The sequence below is a fragment of the Phoxinus phoxinus genome (assembly GCF_949152265.1).
Source record: "Phoxinus phoxinus genome assembly, chromosome: 5".
Lineage (NCBI taxonomy): Eukaryota > Metazoa > Chordata > Actinopteri > Cypriniformes > Leuciscidae > Phoxinus > Phoxinus phoxinus.
In genome coordinates this window covers 32,130,426-32,150,361 of record NC_136880.1, presented here as the reverse complement: position 1 = coordinate 32,150,361, position 19,936 = coordinate 32,130,426, and the positions used below count along the sequence as shown (strand labels likewise).

The window sequence follows — 19,936 nt, the reverse complement described above, 5'->3', positions numbered from 1 at the left end:
AATGCCAACTCCACGTGATGCCTGGTAAGAGTTGGCACCGTGACAATTCAGCTGAATCTAAGGTCACATTTGGAGTTGAAGGCAAGCTTTTAAAAATGAAACACCACCTATAAATCAGATCCATATATGGCCCCCACAATAGCTCACATTATTTCAATAACCTGCTATCTACCTTATTTTTCAAGTATAAGAGTGGGTGCTGCCATTTGTAAAATACGGTGTCATCTGCTTCCAGTTCTTTTCAGCTGTAGGCCTACAAATCAGCTAGTAGGTCTAATATTGCAAACTGGTATTTCTTACTATAATATTTTAATGTATTGTAATAGGTTTATTACTGCACTTTTACAATTTCTTCTCATTATTTCCCTATAGCGGTGAATGTCTCGCATATTCGCTTTGAAAAATAAGGTGAATACTAAATGGAAAATTTTCAACATAGTAAACATGAAACAATATTTGCAACACATTTGACTTCTGCTTCTGAAATCAGACAAAACAAGACTTAATAAGCAGAATTTTAGGTCGATTCCTTAATTTATATATAGCCTAAAAAAAAAAACTGTAGAAAATGTGTTTCTTTAACGCTGTTATGTGATTGGGACGTCATTAAAAATCATGATGCTAATCAGATGATATTTCAGGAGTATATTTCAAGTTGATGCAGGACAACACTGTGGGAAATATTAAATTACGCACCAGAAGGAAGTGAGGCGATTGGCGGAGTGGAAGTAAGGGCAAGGTCACAGGAGGACTATGAGACTACATGAATCGCCATGGTGCTCACGCTACACAAGTGTTTTTGTCATCTGTCGTCTTCTTGTCTTAGCGCTCATACTACACAACACAAGAGATATATCTCACTGCAGAACCACACGTCACAGCAGTCTGGGGACAGCAGCGACAGGCCAGAAGCATCAGATCGGTAGTTAGGATCCACTATTGGGCCCTGTCCTAAATGGCACACTTCATGTGGACTTTCGGTCTCGTGGACTTAAATTGCGCGTGCTCGCTGAGTCTACGAGTCCGTAGGCCATCCTATTCATCATTTTAACGCTCTGAAGTGTGCTCAGCACCACCCCCTTTATACCCTTGAAGCGGTCTTCCGCGAAGCCCGCATGGATGCAGGCTTCACGCACTTTAACTACCCAGAATCCTTGCGAAAGGCCAATCAGACAACGGATGGGAGGAGCTTTCGCTCACGGACAATTGTTAACATGGCTGAGAAGAAAATATTTAAGTGTGAATATCATGGTTTGTATGACCTAGGTGTACATTTTACCAGTTGTTACCTAGTTTATACAAACATTATGGTCATCAACCAGTGGTTGATGTCTCAAACATAAATATATACAGTATTTATATTTAATATAAACATAAATAGCTTGCTGAATAATAGGCTACGATCGCATTATGATTCATTAAATAAATAGAACCGAATGTCAGGGCTTTACTGAGTATATGTAAATGTAGAAATATAATACTTAAACAACAACCGGACCGTCTTCCTATTTCCGGCGTGACAATCGAGTCTGTCCCAAAAATACCTCTCAATGCGCCCACGTGGACTCGCGCCAAGGGCCCTATAGGTCTGCACTACATGACGTCACCAAAGTGTGGACTCTGAGGAAGTCACAAGTCCGGAGTGTGCCATTTGGGACAGGGCCTAACTATAAGCTCTACCTTAACGAATGCCCAACCCCACCCAACCACTGGGTGGTTGATGCTATAAGCTCCACCGCAACACCGGTCTGAGATTACTGTCCTGGCGCTGCTGTCCTCAGACCGCTGTGATGTATGGCTCAGCGGGTCTGCAATTGGTTACACAATGCCGATAAGGTAGCCTACACTAACTACATGAATTTTTGGCAAAAAATTCTCAAATGAATTCGTGAGATATTAGAGAGCCTCTCATCAAGCTCGCTGCACTGTCCAAGACATATGTGCAAAAAAAAGAGAAATTGGGCAGTAATATAGGGATTTTTTTCAACTTTATAAACTTTAATCACTGACTTCCGGCAACAGCCGTACACGTTCATGAGAGTCGAGTTAAAGCGGAAAGGGTGACCTCTGGCCCTTTCAAAAACACATCGCTTAATTTCAGAAGCCCTTTATTAACCCCCTGGAGCCATATGGATTACTTTTATGATGGATGTGCTTTTTTGGGGGCGTTAAATCTATGGTACCATTCACTCCAATTATAAAGCTTGGAAGAAACAGGATATTTTTTAATATAACTCTTGATTGTGTTTGGCTGAGGAGGTTACACCCAGGATGGCTTGAGGTTGAGTAAATTATGGGATAATTTAAATTTTTTAATACACTATTCCTTTAATGAGCACTGTTTTGGCCGAGATCCGGGGTTTTTTGTTTCAGACCTTGGAAATCTGTTTGCGACAGCAAAATACAGCCAAAAGTCGTGTAGTGTGAGCCTGCCTTAAGTGTGCTCTGTGACGTCAGCCCAAAAGAAAAGTCGACTCGTTTCTGTGGCGGATAAAATTATTACATTTGGTACAATCAATTTATCACATCCAATAATACCAGGATCCAGTATTGCGAAAGTATATAGTAAATTCATTTTCCATGTTTACGTTATTTTCTAATGGTGATTCATAATGGAGATGAAAATATTCAAATGCAGACAGGCCATTAGTAGTTTTACGGTGCTTTTAATAAATATATTTGCACACTCTGAATTCAAGCAGTTATATTAACCATCCCTCAGTTTGCAGATTGAAGTTGTGCCAAATGCAGAATGACGCTATAGCAGTAAGAGAAGCATCATCAATTTGGTCTTGCATGCTCAAATGCCCACCTCTAAAGCATCATTACACATCCTCAGTATCAGGCGTCATCAACTGCTACTTAAAAAGCAGTCCAGCAATCTCTTACTGCATCTCCTTCAAATATATTTCATACTTTTCAGCACGTGTCATTACATTATAAATTTATTAGTACAAACTTAACACTGCAGGCCTATTGATAAAATACACACAATTCTGAGTCATGTTTATGTTTTAAAGGTCCACTACAGCCAGGGATGGATATAATGAGACCTTGTGATCTGCGTCTGTCAGCAGGAACCCCAAACTGAGCCCCATCCATGCCCGCACACACAATCACACAACATTCACATCAACGTCATTTCAACAGCAGGGCTCATTATATGAATGCATCGTATGAGTGCAAGGGGAGACCTCCATTCCTTCCGTGCTCATCTTTGCTCAAGTATGATACAGAAGACAGGAGGAGAGGATGGAAGATGGAGGTAGGGGGTGCGTGCCTGCTTGCCAGTTGGCAGATTGAGTCCATGCTTTTGTTTATTTGAGAATCTTGTGGTAAGGATAGAGATTGAGGGTGGAAGTAAAGGCCTGGATATCTGTGATGGTAGTGGCTGAGGCCAGTAAAGTGGAAGCGGGAAGGAAGGTGAGTTTGGAAACCTCCCCATACAATGACATCTTACTGCCCCCCTCCTCTCCAGTGGCCGGATGCTCCTTACTAGGAGGGTCGTTTTCTTCTACTCCATAACCAACAACCTGAAAAGACAATGCAACTGTAACACCTGGGGCCTGGTGTATAAACGTTGCGTACGTAGATTCACTGAATAGTTGAATCTCAAGCGAGCGGTATGCGGGTAAACTTACATGCACACTGAGCTTCCGGTTGCCTTGACCCCGATGCTCCATGAACCAGTTCACCAGTTCAGCCTTGGTCATAAGTTTCAGTGCATCAATCTGTTGTACAAGTACAAAAAAAAAAAAAAGTCCAAGTATATTCCCACAATTCATCATTAACACATTGCTGAGCTGTCAGACTTTGCTCATGTGCAACAGGGCTCCTCACCTCTCGGCTGAGTCTGTCGAAGATGTATTGCTGCGTGACCACCTCTGTCCAGTTCCTGTCCACCTCCTCGCCGAGATGGGTGTCTTCGCAACCCTTCAGCTTGACGAGAGCAGTCACCTGTGTCTTAAAGGCCTCATCACTCAAGCTGCTCATCTTCTCTCCAAAGCTCACCAGAAACTCCTCAATCTTTGTCTCCACCAGCTCAGTGCTGGAGCGCAGGAAGTGTGTGAAAAGAAGAAAAGTGTTTTTTGTCAGTTTCAGACCACATTAATGCACCCAAATTAACAGATTACATAATTTACAATGTGCATAAATATTTGCCCCCAATATTTGAACTCAACACGCACTATTAACCTAATAGGGTTCCCACACTTCCTGACCACACTACCATTCAAAAGTTTGGAGTCATTCGGATTTAAAAACATTTTTTTTTCAAAGAAGTCTCTTACGCTCACCAAGGCTGCAATTATTTGATCAAAAATACAGTAAAAGTCGTAATATTGTGAAATATTTTAATACATTTAAAAATGTTATTTTAGAATTAATTATTAATTTAATAATTAGATTTTACAGCAGCCATTACTCCAGTCTTCAGTGTCGCAAGATCCTTCAGAAATCATTCTAAAGCCGGGTGCACACTACGATTTATAATAGTCCTTTACGATTGTTCCTTGTCAGACTGTATGAACATGATCCCCGCTGTAAACCATGTCACACTGTAAGATCAAAGTTGTCAATGTTAGACTGTACGACAGTCAAGAGGTGTCAAAAACGGACGCACAAGATAAACTCCAGATGAGTTTTCATCAATGACGCGTTCGGTGATGTGAGATTGTGAGCTGCATTACATGCGGGATTGAAATGGTGGCTACAAAGAAATCTCTAATGTTCATTTTGGACATGGCTTGTCTTGAAAAATGAATGACAATTTGATGGTCGTCGTATGAGAGTCACATCTTCTGACACCGCCAGAATATCGTCGGAGGTCAAATTTTAGCACAACGGTCATTAATTGGCTGTCGGTTAACAAGTCAAATTAACGATTTAAGACTTCAGATTTAAGCCATGGATCAGAGGAATCTTTGCAAAATTAGTCTCAGGCGGCCAAATCGTGGCCAAAATCATACAGTGTGAACTCGGCTTGAGATAATGCTCAAGTAACATTTCTTGTTATTATCAATGTTGAAAACAGTTGTACTGCTTAATATTTGAGGAAACTTTTCTTCAGGATTCTTTGAAGAATATAACGTTTAAAGAAAGAACAGCATTTATTTTGAATGAAAATGTTCTGATTAATCCTTGCTTAATAAAATATGATTTTCTCATAACTTTTAGTTGTTTGTGAAGACTGGATAAAGATTTTTTTTAAATCCTTTGATAGGGACCTCAAGATTATTTCTAGATAAACAAATACTTTAGAACTAACCTTATTAGATTTTATAGATTTTTTTTAGAAATTCACACTTTTGAATAATTATCCTGTTTCCAGTGGTAACCCTGATGTACCTGAACAACCTTTATCAATATAGACTTTTATGAAGCAATACAATTTTATGCATCATTAAATACATGGATGTATTGTTAACATTCAGTGTATTTCACTTCAGAAATACTAAAGAGAGCCAATCAGTGAAAAGTAACACTGCAATTTAGTCAAGATAGAGGTGGAGATAAAGGTTAATTATGATTCTGAATTCAAGAGGCAGCAGCTGCAGTACATAAATCAGATAATTCGGATGCAGCAGTGAGAACTGCAACTAAAAAAGCACAGCGAGTGCTCACTTGAACTTTGTGGCCTGAGTCTCCACTGTGACTGAGAATCCAAGGACACCTGATGTGTTTCTACAGGTCGGGTAGACGTGATATCTGTGAAAATAGATGGAGTGCAACTAATTAAAACCAGCAACTGGAGTAAGATAATGTCTTAATGTTGCCCCTTCACCGCAGACTTACCCTAGTGTCTCTTTGGTTCGGAGGAAGTCAAAGCATGGCTCCTCCATGTGCATCTACAAGACAGCAGTCACAATGATAAGACATGGGTTAATGTAATGCCGCCCGTGTACGAACATGCTTTAGTCTGCAGCCAAAATAGTAGAATAGTACAGAAGTCGCCTTATTTAGGAGTTTTCTGATTTAAGCTGCAGAAGGGTAAGCATTTCTGGTAAGGCTGAACGATATTCAGTTTTAACATCGACATCGCGATGTGCGAGTGAGCGATAGTCACATCGCCGGAACATGCGATGTGAAGGGTAGTAGCACCAGGAGACATTACATGCGCTTCATGAGGTACGCGCGCGGTCTCTTGCTCTCTCTCCCTCTCCGCCATGCACGTGCTGTGCGGTTTGGAGCACAGTCTCTGTCTCGCGGGCGCGCTCGCTCTAGATTCCGGAGATTTTAACTAATTCGCGGGCATCAGTGAGCCGCTATCAATATGCGGAACTTCCGGGAGACTTGGGATGTCTGTATTTCTATACTGAAATAATATCGGCAATTCGGCATTAGAATAATTTATTTTTCATTAGGCTATTTTTTTGGTGCCCCCTCAGCTCTTGAGGCGCGTGGTGGGAGCGGCGACGCTGACAGGTGTTATGGTGTAAAGCTGCTGTTTAAATGTGTTCGGCTTTTCTGTTTACAGAAACATGTTCTCTAATCTGTTTAGAAGATTTATTACAAAACTTTAACGTTTTATATCATTTTGTTTATTTCATATGATTATGATGACCAACACCAACACTGGCACTTTGCTTTACTTTGGCACTTTGGCTAAGAAAAGTTGACTTAAAAGATTGTGAACCAAAATGCTTAAGTTGTTTTATAAAAAATATATTTATTTTAAGTTATCAGTAAACCAATCAGGGGGTTGGTGTAAAGCTGCTGTTTTATTTAAAAATGTGTTCTGCTTTTGTGTTTACAGAAATGTTCTAATTTTGGAATAAAATATTAAGTGACCTTTTTGTCACTTGTAATGAAGCTTGCTTATTAGTGAAATTATTAATATCATGGAATGGTAATTATTGTCTTCAGCCTGGAGTTATGGCGCTCAATATCGCAATATATATCGTTTGGGGAAAAAATATTGCAATGTAATTTTTTTCCAATATCGTGCAGCCCTAATTTCTGGTTAATTAGACAATGTTTTTATTATCATTATATTCAATGTGAAAAACAACAACAACATTCCCTTTAATGAGGCTTTAGTTTAATATGCAAACAATAATCCCAGGTAACACTTTATTTTAAGTTGGCGTAGTAACGTTATTACACGTACTTGCTACAGTAATAACAGTAAATTATGCATAATTACAAGTAACTAACCGTAAACCAAACCATAACTCTATAGTAAGTACATGTAGTTAATTAATATTACTCAGTACTTATTTGAGGAAGTACGATGCAAGCAACTACATCATGTTAAAATAAAGTGTAAGCTAATGTCAGGGATTGCCCACCATGAAAAAAAGGTTATAAAAATTTTTAGCTGATAGTTCCAAAAGTTATCAGCAGCGATTAATCGGCAAAAGTAAATAAATGGTCGGACACTTTAAAATGAGAGCAAGCTCAAGCTGTCAGAGTGTTTTAAAGTAACTGCTGAGAAAGACAGAACTGGACAGTATCCAAATCAGTCTTCAGTATAAAGTAAAGTGGATGAGTTGAGCTTATGGCCATGCAGATGTGTGTGCTCAGCACCCTAAAGAGCAATAACTGAGAACTTCTTTTGAAACTGGCCGGAGAGACATACTTTATATCTCAAAAGCAGGGAATGCTGTTCTTATACTTCTCATACATATATAAAGTTACGGTAACACTTTACAATAAGGTTTCATTTGTCTATCTATCTAACCATGAGCAAATACATTTGTTACTGTATTTGTTAATCTTTGTTAATGTTAGTTCACAGTGCATTAACTAACGTTAACAAGATTTTAATAAAGTATTAGTTGTACATGTTGAAATTAACATTAACAAATATTAATAAATGCTGTATAAGAACAGTTCATTATTAGTTCATGCTAACTTATGTAGATATGTGATAGTTCACTTTGAAATAAAATTTTGGTATGATTTAGTTTACCTCAAGGGCTTTCAAGATGTAGGTGTCTTTTTCCACAGTAGTTTCAATTTTTATATTTTTAGGTCAAACCGTTCTTGTCTGTCAGTGCAATGCAGGTCTATGGTCACCACCTCAAATGGCGCTTTTCCACTGCATGGTTCGGCTCGGTTCGGTTCGGCTCGGTACGGTTCGACTCGGCGCGGAACGGTTCGGCTCGCTTCGCTTTTCCACTGCGTGGTACGACTCGACTCGGTACAGCACAGTTCGCTTTAGCTCGGTTGCTTTTCCACTGCAGTTAGTACCGCTTCAAAGTGGGTGGGACTGATCGTTAATAGTTGCCGAGACGAGAGGAACGTCTGCACCTCGTCCACTGACCACTATTCAGCCATTTCTTGTTTGATCTTTTTTTGTCAAGTAAATACTCTAAAAACAGGCGCTACCGCGTTGGCTGCTGTCTGGCTATTTAAATCTACCGGGTTTAGTGTCTCGTGTACAATGACGCTGAAGTGACGATTCTGTCTGACCAATCAGTGATCTGCAGTGTTTTCACGTCACATTTAGTATCGGTACGGTACGCTTGGAACCTCAACAGAGGTGGTACCATTTAAAGCGAGCCGAAGCGAGCCGTACCGTACCGTACCATGCAGTGGAAATGCGCCATAAGTGAGCCGTACAGAAACGAGCCGTACCGTACCATGCAGTGGAAAAGCGCCAAAGCGTGCCGTGCAGTACCGTACCATGCAGTGGAAAAGCGCCAAAAGAGCATGCACAGAGAAGTCCAAATTGAACAATTCCCCATCGTAAGTACACATTGATGGCCTAAGACACGAAACGAGCAGTTTGTGTGAGAAAACGAACAGTATTTATATCGTTTTTACCTCTTGTACACAACCACGTCCAAGTGATCTGAGGGCGCGCACGCTTTCTGGTGTGTGACGTATGCGTGCGTTCTGGCTTAGTCTGCGCAAGCGCCGGAAAGAAAACATACGTAATTGTTTTCTTTACCGTCGGTTTAAACATCCCGGATAAGCGCAAATTAGTACCATTTCTATTAGCCGTCTTACCTACAATCTCTGTTCTGTGTAAACAATGAGTGACGTACACGCACGAGAGATCACTTCCGGCGCACACTTCACACACCAGGAAGCGTGCGCGCCCTCAGATCACTTGGACGTGGTTGTGTACAAGAGGTAAAAACGATATAAATACTGTTCGTTTTCTCACACAAACCGCTCGTTTCGTGTCTTAGGCCATCAATGTGCACTTACGATGGGGAATTGTTTAATTTGGACTTCTCTGTGCATGCTCTTTGAGGTGGTGACCATAGACCTGCATTGCACTGACAGACAAGAACGGTTTGACCTAAAAATATAAAAATTGAAACTACTGCGGAGACAAAGACACCTACATCTTGGATGCCCTTGAGGTAAGCTAAAACATACCAAAATTGAATTTCAAAGTGAACTATCCCTTTAACTATTGTTAACTAATGAACCTTATTGTAAAGTGTTACAGTAATGTTTACTGTAAGCAATACCCTTCGTTATGAAGTCAGCTACCAAAACGGAGTCATACTCACCACTAGTAGCTCCATCAGAGTGTGCTCACGTAGGTTCTTAGGACCAGACTACCAAAAGACAGAAGTAGAAATTAGGGATAATCACTGAGATTATAGCAATACAATATACAAAATGTAATGCGCTGCTGTTGGTTTAGATCAGCAAAATAGACATGCATTACCTGGTAATAGACTGTGACCTCAGAGTTCGCATCTCCCTTGTTGAGAGACTTGACTTTGCAGAGATGATGTTTCTGCGGGAGCTCTACCACTCTGAAGAGAACAGGGACATCTACTGACAACTTCTTGAACTGCAATTTTCTGAAAGCGGAAAAAAATGCAATGCTATTTTTTAAAACATTGTGGTACTGCTATACAAAACAGCTGGTAGAAATTAAAGTGCTTACTCAGTAACATACTGCAAAAACCCCATGGATTCCTACAGGTAATGAGAAAATAAAAGTTACAAATTTAGGTTTAGGTTTACATCAATGTTAAGCACTGTTAAGTTCAGGTTAAGCACTAACGGCAGCATTCATGGGATGTTTTGGACCTTGAATGTTCCTCGAACAAGCAATGTGTGTGTATAAAAAGTGTGCAAACTCACGGTGCTAGTAAAGTTTCCCTGCACTAGTCCTTCAGCATATAGCTCAGACTTGAATCTGCTCACAAACTCCATGAGCTCACCAACACTTAGCCCATCCAGCACAGCCTGGTACTTCTGAATGGTTGACCAGCGAGAGTGCTCTAGAATCAGAAGCCTCACGTCTCTGAGGAGACACATATGGACAGACAGAGAGAGAGCTATGAGAGGAAGACCATGCTGTTCTTCTTTTTCACTAAATATATTGCAAAGGCTATATAGCCACTAGTATTCTGGACTGCAGGGGTTGTGGAGGGACCCACCATGGTGTTATATACCAATATGCTTCAATTTGCCTATTCCAGAGTCATTTTGACACCACATACTGCATTTTATCTGGCATTAAGAAAGAATGCAGGACAAAAATTACAGTAGTACCATTTATAATGTTACAAAAGATTACAAATTCAAATACGTGTTCTTTTGAACTTTCTATTCATCAACACAAAAATAAATTTCCACAAAAATATGAAGCAGCACAACTGTTTTGATAATAATAAGAACTGTTACTTGAGCAGAAAAGGATTTTCTGAAGGATCATGTGACACTAAAGACTGGATTAATGGCTGCTGAAAATTCAGCTTTGCATCACAGGAATACATTACATTTTAAAGTACCGGTATATTAAAAGAGATAACTACTCTTTTAAATTGTAATAATATTTCACAATATTAATGTTTTTTTCTCTATTTTTTATCAAATAAATGCAGCCTTTGTGAAAATAAACTTTTTTACATTAAAAGATCTTGCCAATCCCACACTTATGAACGTTAGACCTTTTATGGCGGCATAACACAATCACAAATGTGTGCAAATGCTCGAATGTTGATTCGCATGCATAGCGGCCAGAAAACACACCATAGATTGGCAGTGTAAAGATAAGAAAAATATTTGAAGACTTGCATTATCCCACCAGATGTAAATTTTCTAAACGAAAGAAACTTATAAAAATGAATATACGATGTCACTACTTGTGGGAGGGGTTACAGGGGCAAATAAAGTGTAACTGCCGTAAAGGCAAACGTAAAAGAGACACACTTTCCAAGCTTCTCAGGCTTGATGAGGATGTTAAAGTAGGTTTTCTTCAGCTGCTCTGCAAACATGCTGAATACGTCAGGAGCGGAAGAGAAATCAGCGAGATAATCCACAATCAGGTTGAACAGCAACTGCAACAAATGTCAGCAATTTAAACAATAAATAAAAAAAAATAAAACCAATCTCTGAATATAACCTGATTTGCACTTGTTACTTACCGGTAGTTTGTGGTTGAAGCCCTTAACCTTGATGACAAGGCCATGCTCCCCTGCAACCAATTTATATTCTAGCTGAGCCACATCAGCCTCGTAGGCCGGCTCTGCCAAGTTATGCACCAGGATATTCACAAAGAGGTCAAAAAGCACCAGGCTAAGAGGAGAGAGGAGAGAACAAAAAGAGAAGGTCAGATGAAAAGGTAAATTGATGAGCAAGAATAGAAACTAGAGATGAAGTCATTCCAAAGACCTAAGCAGACACTAATGGCTAGATGGGGTTTCCATGGCTACAGCATTTACAAGATCCTCTTTTCACATGATCTTACTTTTTTGGAGACTTCTGCACCACAGGTGATATGAGGTGGAAACGCACGTATGCTGGAGGAAGAGAAAGAAAACGAAAGTGTGAGCTGGGTAAGTGAGCACAGAGGTTCGGCAAGAGACTTTTTGAACTCCCCTTTCAATCTGTTGTGCTATTAGACATCGGGTACATGATATATTGACTGTAGAGACAAACACAATGACACCTTTGGGGATCTTGAACTTGTTGTCCTTCTTGTACCACAGACACCCTCTTTCATTGTTCATTATTCTGACAGGGTACTCGGTGTCTGGACAGTCAGAGGTTTTGAGGGCGAAATCAGTGGCTGGAGGTGAAAACAAACGGTCATGAAACAGGCTACAGATGCAGTACCTGACAACAACATTATAAGACGTCAACCAAAGACACTCACCAATGAACTTGTTCTCAACAGGTAGGTGAAGGCTCGGGTTTAAATCGAAATCAGAAACCCAAAGCTCTCTCCAGTGCTGCTGTATGTCTGTAAAGGACAACAAAAACATGGTTCAGACAAGTGTTTGTGTCTCCAGAGCTGCACGATATAAGAGGAAAATTGCTTAATGCTATTTCTTGCATAATGCGATTAACTAACAATAAATTTCAATTATACTCAAGTAAATTTAAAACCAGGAAACAATAAGATTCAGCAAGCACATCTGCCTGAGAAAGGAAGGAAATTCAACTTGAAAGGAAGTGCACTTGAGTAAGAAATAGCAAATCTTTTACTTAAATTACATTTTGTAAAAACTATTATTCAGCATTAATGTAAATCAAATGGAATTTATATAACAAAAAGGCTTAAATAACAACTAGGGATTCGCTGAAATTTCAGCTACTGACATTTTTCAGCTGAAACAGCTATTTCTCTCAACTTTAAAATTCTATTGATTTTATTACAAAATTCAAACAAAAATTGTTTTGGCGCTCTTTAATACTGACAGATCGCTGTAGCGGAGTTCAAGCGGCAGAACAGATCAAGCGTATGTGAATCGATCATCTTATCTCCTCTCCACTACTATTTACAGCACAAAATAAACATGGGTCAACATGAAGTATGTTGAAAGATACATTACAACTTCACTCAATTAGTGTTTCAACCGGAGAGAGACATCAATAAAACAGCTTGTAATGTCACTTAAAGTTACATTTACCTCAAGCAAGTTATTCAATGTCCATAAACTCATTAGTTGGCTAGTAAAAAAGAATAATAATTTTGCTAAATATATGCACTGTATCACATTTTTGTATATTTTAGTGATGCATGTTTGAAAAAAATCTGTCAAGAAAACAAGTTTTTACAGTTTATTGTCGTTTAAATACTTATATTTTACCAACAAACTGGAGTAGAAACAATATTAAAAACCACCTTATGTGCAATTTAAATGTTAGTACAACTCAGTTTTAGGTATTTGAGTGTTGATTATTAAATACGTTTGATTAATTAATTGATTAATAATTTATTATTGTTTTTTAGCCAAGTGCATCCTGAATTTTCGGTTTTGGCCCAGAATTTTCATTTCCGTGCATCCCTAATAACAACTTTTGTGTGCAATATGACATCTTGAACATTAGAATAAATAGATTCTGGAGAGAACGGAGAGTTAGATCCACCCATGCTTACAGGAAGCAACAGCTTGTTGTGCTTGGACTTAAGATGTATTTCCTTTCTGAATAACCACCCACAATCTTGTGGTTGTCGTTTACTGTGGTTATATTTAAAACCAAAATCCTCCCACACAACCAAGGGGCTTCCTTATTTTGGCATCAGATCTTCATCTACAGCAGCAGTGGCTGCACGGATTCATTTTGATAAGCTAGCGCATGTTCTCCACTTCAAACTGGCCCTACTTCCGCTTGTTTGTTCAAGTGTATGAGTATATTAGGTATACTGTATATAATTATGTGGTTTATTAAAAGCTTATTGCAATAGGTTAAAGCTGCAGTCCGGCACTTTTTTGTGTTTAAAAATATCAAAAAAGACATTTTTGATAAAAAACTTAACCAGCCAGTGTTCAAAACTATCTGCTTGCCTTACCTCGATTCAAAACGGTAAGCTTGTAATAATGATTTTAATTCCAGTGGTACTGGTGGATTTCCGCGGGAATTTCGAGCATGTCTTTGCGTCATTACGTCACTTCTGTACACATAGAGAAGGAGTCCCCGGCTAGCGTGTGTGGATGATGGAGGTGGAGATTTAGCTTAGCACTTGGTATGGCGGATCCCTAAAGTTTAAAGCGACAATCACCAGTGAAAACTGGAGATTCACCAGTTGTAAAACCCAAAAGACTTCGGACTTCAGAGTGGCTACAGAAAAAAAGAGACTGCAACCGAGCCCAAGCTAAAACAAGGATAAACATCGACAGGGCTTTTGAAAGGTGGCGTGAACTCCGTGTTTTAAAAGGGGTTCGAAATGTATGTGAATAAAATTTGATTATATTACAGTTTTAAATAAGCATTTGATTACACATACGTGTGTGTTTTTTTATTTCAAAGAGGAACAGTTATAAGGAACATTAATTTGTTGGTATGACAATTAGAATTTATACTGCACAGAAATGAAAACTGAACTACAGGTAGCCCTAATACACATTAAATGTAGTCACGCAATAATGATGTAGTTAACATTAATAATTTGAGAACAAAATATATTTTTCACGTTTTGACGTGATATAAGCAATCGTTAGATTTAATCAGCATGATATAGCCTAGCCAACTGCAATGCTTCCCCCCACCCCCCGAATTTGGTCAGAACAAAAGTGAATGTTACTTACTGTTCAGATGACATTTACCGATGAAAATTCTAATGTTGGTTATACACTTTCAAAAAGTATACTCTGACATTGCTGATGACAGTACAGTATCCACAGCGACATGTTCTCCTCAATACATTGTGTTCATCCGCGCTGTTTCATGCCGATTTACTACCCACGCACAGTTAATAATTCCGCGAATAACTGCAATTGCAGATTTCGAACAGAGATGGCGACAAAGAGGAAAAACGACGGACTGCAGCTTTAATCTGCAATGTTAACAATTCAACACTGTGCATTCTGACTTTCACTTCCAGACTGAACAAATATGGACGCATATCAAACGGAATGAAAACAAAGAACTGAAATTAAAAAGAAGTACAAACCTTCCACACTGTATTGGGTGCCAAACCACTTTTCCCTGAGTGGACACTGGCCTTCATGCTCGGGGGACAAAAGGAGCAAGTTGGCCTTCTCTGGTGTAAGGAGCTTCAGTGCAGCAGAGATCACCTAAGAGAAAGAAAATGCCCGCAGTTATAAAAGATTTCCTCTTTTCTTTCGCTAGGCATGCTAAAATGGCACAAATATGTACCTATATTTTACAAAACCTGTTATAAATTAAAATCAAGAACAACTACCTCCGGTTTGAACTCAAACATTAGCTGGTCTCCTGTTAAAAAGTCCTCTTTTGGGAACAGCTGCATGTTTTCACAGATGTCCTCCACATACTCAATAGGGTCAGTCTGTAAAAGTAACACTGCAAGTACTAAGTCTACACACAAATACTCATCATTTTAAAATGATTCTAATAGCCAGGAATACACAAATACTACATTTTTGTTTGAGAAACAGCTAAGCGTTCACAGGCCGACAATAGTGTAAAATGCTTAATCGCACCTGCTCCTGATAGTGGAATTCATTGGCCTCGATCTTTTGAATTTCTTCATATATTCTGCCAAAGAAAAACAAAGCTTTTCATAATGTCTTTCAAGCTTCATTATTGAGTGTAGTGTGTGCATAGATTCTACTTCAATAAAACCCTGTGTAGCACACTTCACGTAAAGGGCCTACCTTTGTTGGGGACCAAGAGTCTGAAGCATTTTCAAGTACTGGAAGACCAGATGAGCAACCTGAATGAAGGAAAATATGCAAATGACCATGGATGCATTCCTTCTGAGTGGGACTAAACTTTAAAGCAATCGTGCCTGTTATAATTTGGGATGGCAAAGGGGTGTGTTTGTGCCTCAAAGGCTTTGTAATCCTATTTTACACATAATCTAGCAAAGCTGTTAGTTTCTTAGCTTTCCCCCAGAATTCCTATAATGACATTAAGTGTGAAAAGAATATTATATCTTAAGGATCCTTGTAACTGCTTATTTTTTGACATGAACTAAGTGTATACATGTTAAACAATGCAGTCTTTGGGCTGGTGACCCTTTGCAAACCTCATAGAAGTTCTGGAAGCCCTCGTCGGTCAGAGTGATGGAGATACTAAAAATTGAGTAGGTGGTGTTCTGATCAAAACCAGTTTCACTGTTTCCACCAAACAAAGCCAGAGCCCAGCACCTAGTCAGAAAGATAAAGAGATCCAGTTCAATCGTTTTTGGCGTTGGTACAAAAGTTATGCACAACACTTTACTATATTACATGTACAGGTTACAAAGAAAGCACATTGCCACTCAATAAAAAACAAATCATGAGAGAAAGGTCTTACTTCCTCCTAAGCATGGACAGAATGCTTCCAGTTCCCTCGTGGCCAATCAGCCAAGCGATGTAATGGAGAGGCTTTACCCTGAGGACCGACATAAAAAAGCTTTGACTAAGCGTCACATTATTTGAGAAATAATATTGGCATTCCAATACAGACCAACAAAATCAATACGTAAAGACCCAATAAAATGGCTTTATGAGAGCAGTTTTCTTTATATATTTGCTATTGAAACAGGAAGATAGGGCAGGACATAAAGATGTGGATATACTGTAGATGTTCTCAAGCTCACAGATAGAGTTAAATCAGCATAAGTCCCTTGTTGATTTCATTGTGATTTAACTACACTTTTCAAAAGATGTTTTAAAAATGAAACCCAGTAAAAAAACACTGTAAATATTTTTTTTTACTGAAAAGGACCATGCAGAGCACCACCTTGGCTGGTTTACCTGTAATGCTTCTCTTGAGGGGGTAGAGCCCATGTGATGGTGAGGGCATGTACTTTTCTAACAGGCACCACTGGAACAAACCACAAACCAAATATTGGTTGTTAAAATATTGGAGTTTCAGACTTTGTTCAACTTTATTCGAGTATTAAGTTCTTTAACATACCTCGGTAAAGTTTGTTGAAGTCAAGTGTTTCAAAGGGGCTCAGCTGGTCTGAAAAATCAGGCTTTGACTGCCCACTGGAAGCAATTGAAAAACGTTTTAATTGCATTCATATCATCACAATTTCAGAACTCTAAATAGTCCTTTGCTTACTTGTTGGGCACTTGACTGAAGATTTCTCTAACCCATTCCTCAAGGGTGTCAAGATTCTCTGTGACGTTAAGAATAGAAGAAATTTTAGGATCATTTCCCATTAGAAATTCCATATCCAAGTAAAGTTCTGCATACATTACCTACCTTTAGACTGCACAGCTAAGGTCATATAGTGAGCAGAGTAGTACCTCTTCCAGAACTCACGGAGTCGCTTGTAAACATTGATATTATTTTCCTTAGGTTCAGTCTTCAGGGTCTGTGCATTTCCTTAAATACGATCACCAAAATAAAAAGCAACTGAAACTCTAGAACAAATCAAAGAGCAACTCTAAACAGCTTTGTATGTTTGACTTACCCCAGCAGAACTTGCTCATGGGATGGTTGGGCTTTGCTAGGCTACCAAAGAGCATTTCCTTACGGTGAGAGTCTGAAGGCTTAGCAAGCTGGTATTCTGTGGCCAAAACAAAACAACAAACAAACAAAAAAACATAAGGCTGTTAAGCTGCCTAGTTTAAGCTATCAAGACTATTTTAACCTATTAAAGCTTCACTCACCACTGTCCACAGCCTCAACCTCACGATCAATGGCGTCTTCAATCATAAGAGGGCAGATGAAAAACTGAGCCCATCTGAAAAAAGACAATTGCATTATTTAAAAGGTTATGTATGGCCAAAGGTTAAAACATTTTTATTTTAATGTTTTTGGTTAGGAAAATACTCAATGGGATTGTGCAAATTATTACAAGCACACTTGTTCTAAAAAAAAAGAAGAAGAAGAAAAAAAAAGAGGACATCAGGATGATGTGATAAGATCACATCTTTAGAGCTACTTCACCTGTCAAGGGCTTCTTTGAAGCGCTTCCTTTGCACATCAAATTGGAAAATGGTTCTCTCACAATCAGTTGAAGCATTATCACTGCCACCATGCTTTTTCAGGAATGCATCAAAGCCATTTTCAGAAGGGTACTTTTCACTGCCCATGAACACCACTGGGACATAAGAAGAGAGATACGGTCAAGTGAAACATTATCACTGAGAATAAAGCATTACTGAATACAGTAATGGCAGAACAGCTGCAGGTGTGACTTACTGTGTTCAAGGAAGTGTGCAAGGCCAGGTAGGTCATTAGGGTCACTGAAACTCCCTACGCCAATACAAAGGGCCGCTGCAGACTAATTTCAGGAGGACAAAAAACTTAATGCACTGAAATCATTTCAACACACTAAACCTGTTATTTTACTGTAATGCCCGATTTTCATTTTATAGCCGATAACTGATAAATGATTGATATTTAGAATTCTACATTACTTTGTCTAAATAAATTAAAAGTAAAACTACAAACTAAGATCAGTCGGTTTAAATGTAGTTATGACAGTTTTACGACAATATTACAGTTTGAATCCATAGACAACTTAATCAAACCTGTTTTTCAGATCCTTTTTTCTTCATCCTGTCATTTTCCTCATCTAGCTCCTCAAAGTCACTATCCTGACTGTCCCCTTCCTCTACAGATTCCTCGTCCGTTCCTTCCCCTGAGTCTCCCTCCTCTTCCTCTCCCTCTGCCTCTTCCTCCTCCTCTTCTGAATCTTCATCATCATCTTCAGCTTTTCCATCTAAACCACTCCGATCAGAGATCAGAAGAGCCCTCAGTCCGTTACTCAGCTCAATGTATCTGGATGAAAAGAGAAAATATTCTGTTAGCCGTTTAGTCATCGGCACTTGCATGAAGTGTTGTGTTTCACACTAAGAGATGGAACCAGAGCTTTGGTTTTACTTGTGTGATCTCATATTTCTGTTGACTCCCTGTACTCCAGTGCCAACATATTGTATCGTAAAATGATATTTTAAAAGGTTTCACTTGTTGTTTTAAGAATAAGACAGGTGACTGATAGATAGAACCTAGATATCAGTTTTAAATCTGTACATCTGGCCTTTACCTGTATTGTTTGGGGTCACTTGGGGACTTAATAATTTGAGGGTCCCCTGGGTTGTCATCTCCACCACTGTCCCCTGGAGGTGCGTTGGGGTCTCTGAGTGGTTCTCCCCGGTCTGGACCAGCAGACTGAGCAGGGCTGCTAGCTGCAGCACATTTGAACTTGTTTGTTTGTGGCATCTTGAGAAATGATGCTACTTTAGCACTGGAGTTGAAGTGAATGGGGCGGTTTATGAGCCTGCTACAAAACAGGGGAAACGCACGCGCAGCCTTCAACAGAGCGATCCTGACTTTGTTTTTTCAGTCTAAAAGAAATGATATGTATATTAGAAACATGATCACCATTAAAAGTAAACACATTATGTACGCTCTCTTAAATGATACAGTCGGGTCTGGCTTTCACGAGGGAATACTTTAACTTCGGAGACATCTTTTTTTACAATGATCATCACTACTGTGCTACAATGAAGCTAATCCGCTACAGACACAATGTAGTATGACGCAAAGGCACAGCGATTCACTAGCTATGTTTAATAAACGGATTCAGCTAATTTATCTAAAATATGATACGACCAAGTGAGTTCAGCTCCTGGCAATATTTGACAAAGTTAGTCAAGTTTCATCGCCGTCTCATACCTGCTGTCCTGGTGATGGGTCAGCCGAACTTTACAGCACAGGGCCTGTCACTGGTAGGTTGCGTCTATGCAACAAGAAGAGTTCTGATTCGTCAAAGATCATTGACGTAGTAAAACACGAGTCTGTGATTGGCCAAAGTTATTGCCAGGGTGAATACATCTGTTTCATCTGTCTCAGCATTCCATACGATGGTGTGTTGTCTATGGGTAATGTGGATAGCCTACTTTGGATTTCCACCATCGATTACGAAACTTTGTAATGACACGATGTTTATTCTTGTTCCTTTTTTATTTAAGTAAACGCCAGAGAACATAATCCAATCGCCCAATACCCAAAATACTATTTTTATTTGTGATTGTATGTGTCTATACATGCACAGTGATTTTGGACCGGTATTTAAAATCACAAACGTTTTACTTTACTTTTAGAGAGATGGTTTTGTGGGTGTGTGGATGGATGGTGATCC

At 39.2% G+C, this 19,936-nt stretch overlaps 1 protein-coding gene across 1 annotated transcript; it reads right to left on the bottom strand.

Moving 5' to 3' along the window:
• Nucleotides 1-2,650: 2,650 nt before the first annotated feature.
• On the bottom strand, nucleotides 2,651-19,540 carry nrd1a (nardilysin a (N-arginine dibasic convertase)). The gene is made up of 31 exons (XM_079614384.1): nucleotides 19,471-19,540; nucleotides 18,839-19,139; nucleotides 18,324-18,573; nucleotides 17,992-18,073; nucleotides 17,737-17,890; nucleotides 17,457-17,530; nucleotides 17,258-17,353; nucleotides 17,047-17,169; nucleotides 16,903-16,960; nucleotides 16,753-16,826; nucleotides 16,590-16,659; nucleotides 16,147-16,224; nucleotides 15,878-15,998; nucleotides 15,504-15,562; nucleotides 15,330-15,384; nucleotides 15,071-15,175; nucleotides 14,819-14,942; nucleotides 12,077-12,163; nucleotides 11,870-11,989; nucleotides 11,669-11,720; nucleotides 11,346-11,496; nucleotides 11,131-11,258; nucleotides 10,057-10,219; nucleotides 9,857-9,888; nucleotides 9,632-9,770; nucleotides 9,471-9,518; nucleotides 5,794-5,846; nucleotides 5,623-5,706; nucleotides 3,841-4,048; nucleotides 3,642-3,731; nucleotides 2,651-3,533 (listed from the first exon to the last, which is right to left on the bottom strand). Exons 2-31 carry the CDS (start codon nucleotides 19,012-19,014, stop codon nucleotides 3,318-3,320), a joined length of 3,270 nt encoding a protein of 1,089 aa, XP_079470510.1. The 5' UTR covers nucleotides 19,015-19,139; nucleotides 19,471-19,540; the 3' UTR covers nucleotides 2,651-3,317.
• Between the last annotated feature and the right edge of the window lie 396 nt (nucleotides 19,541-19,936).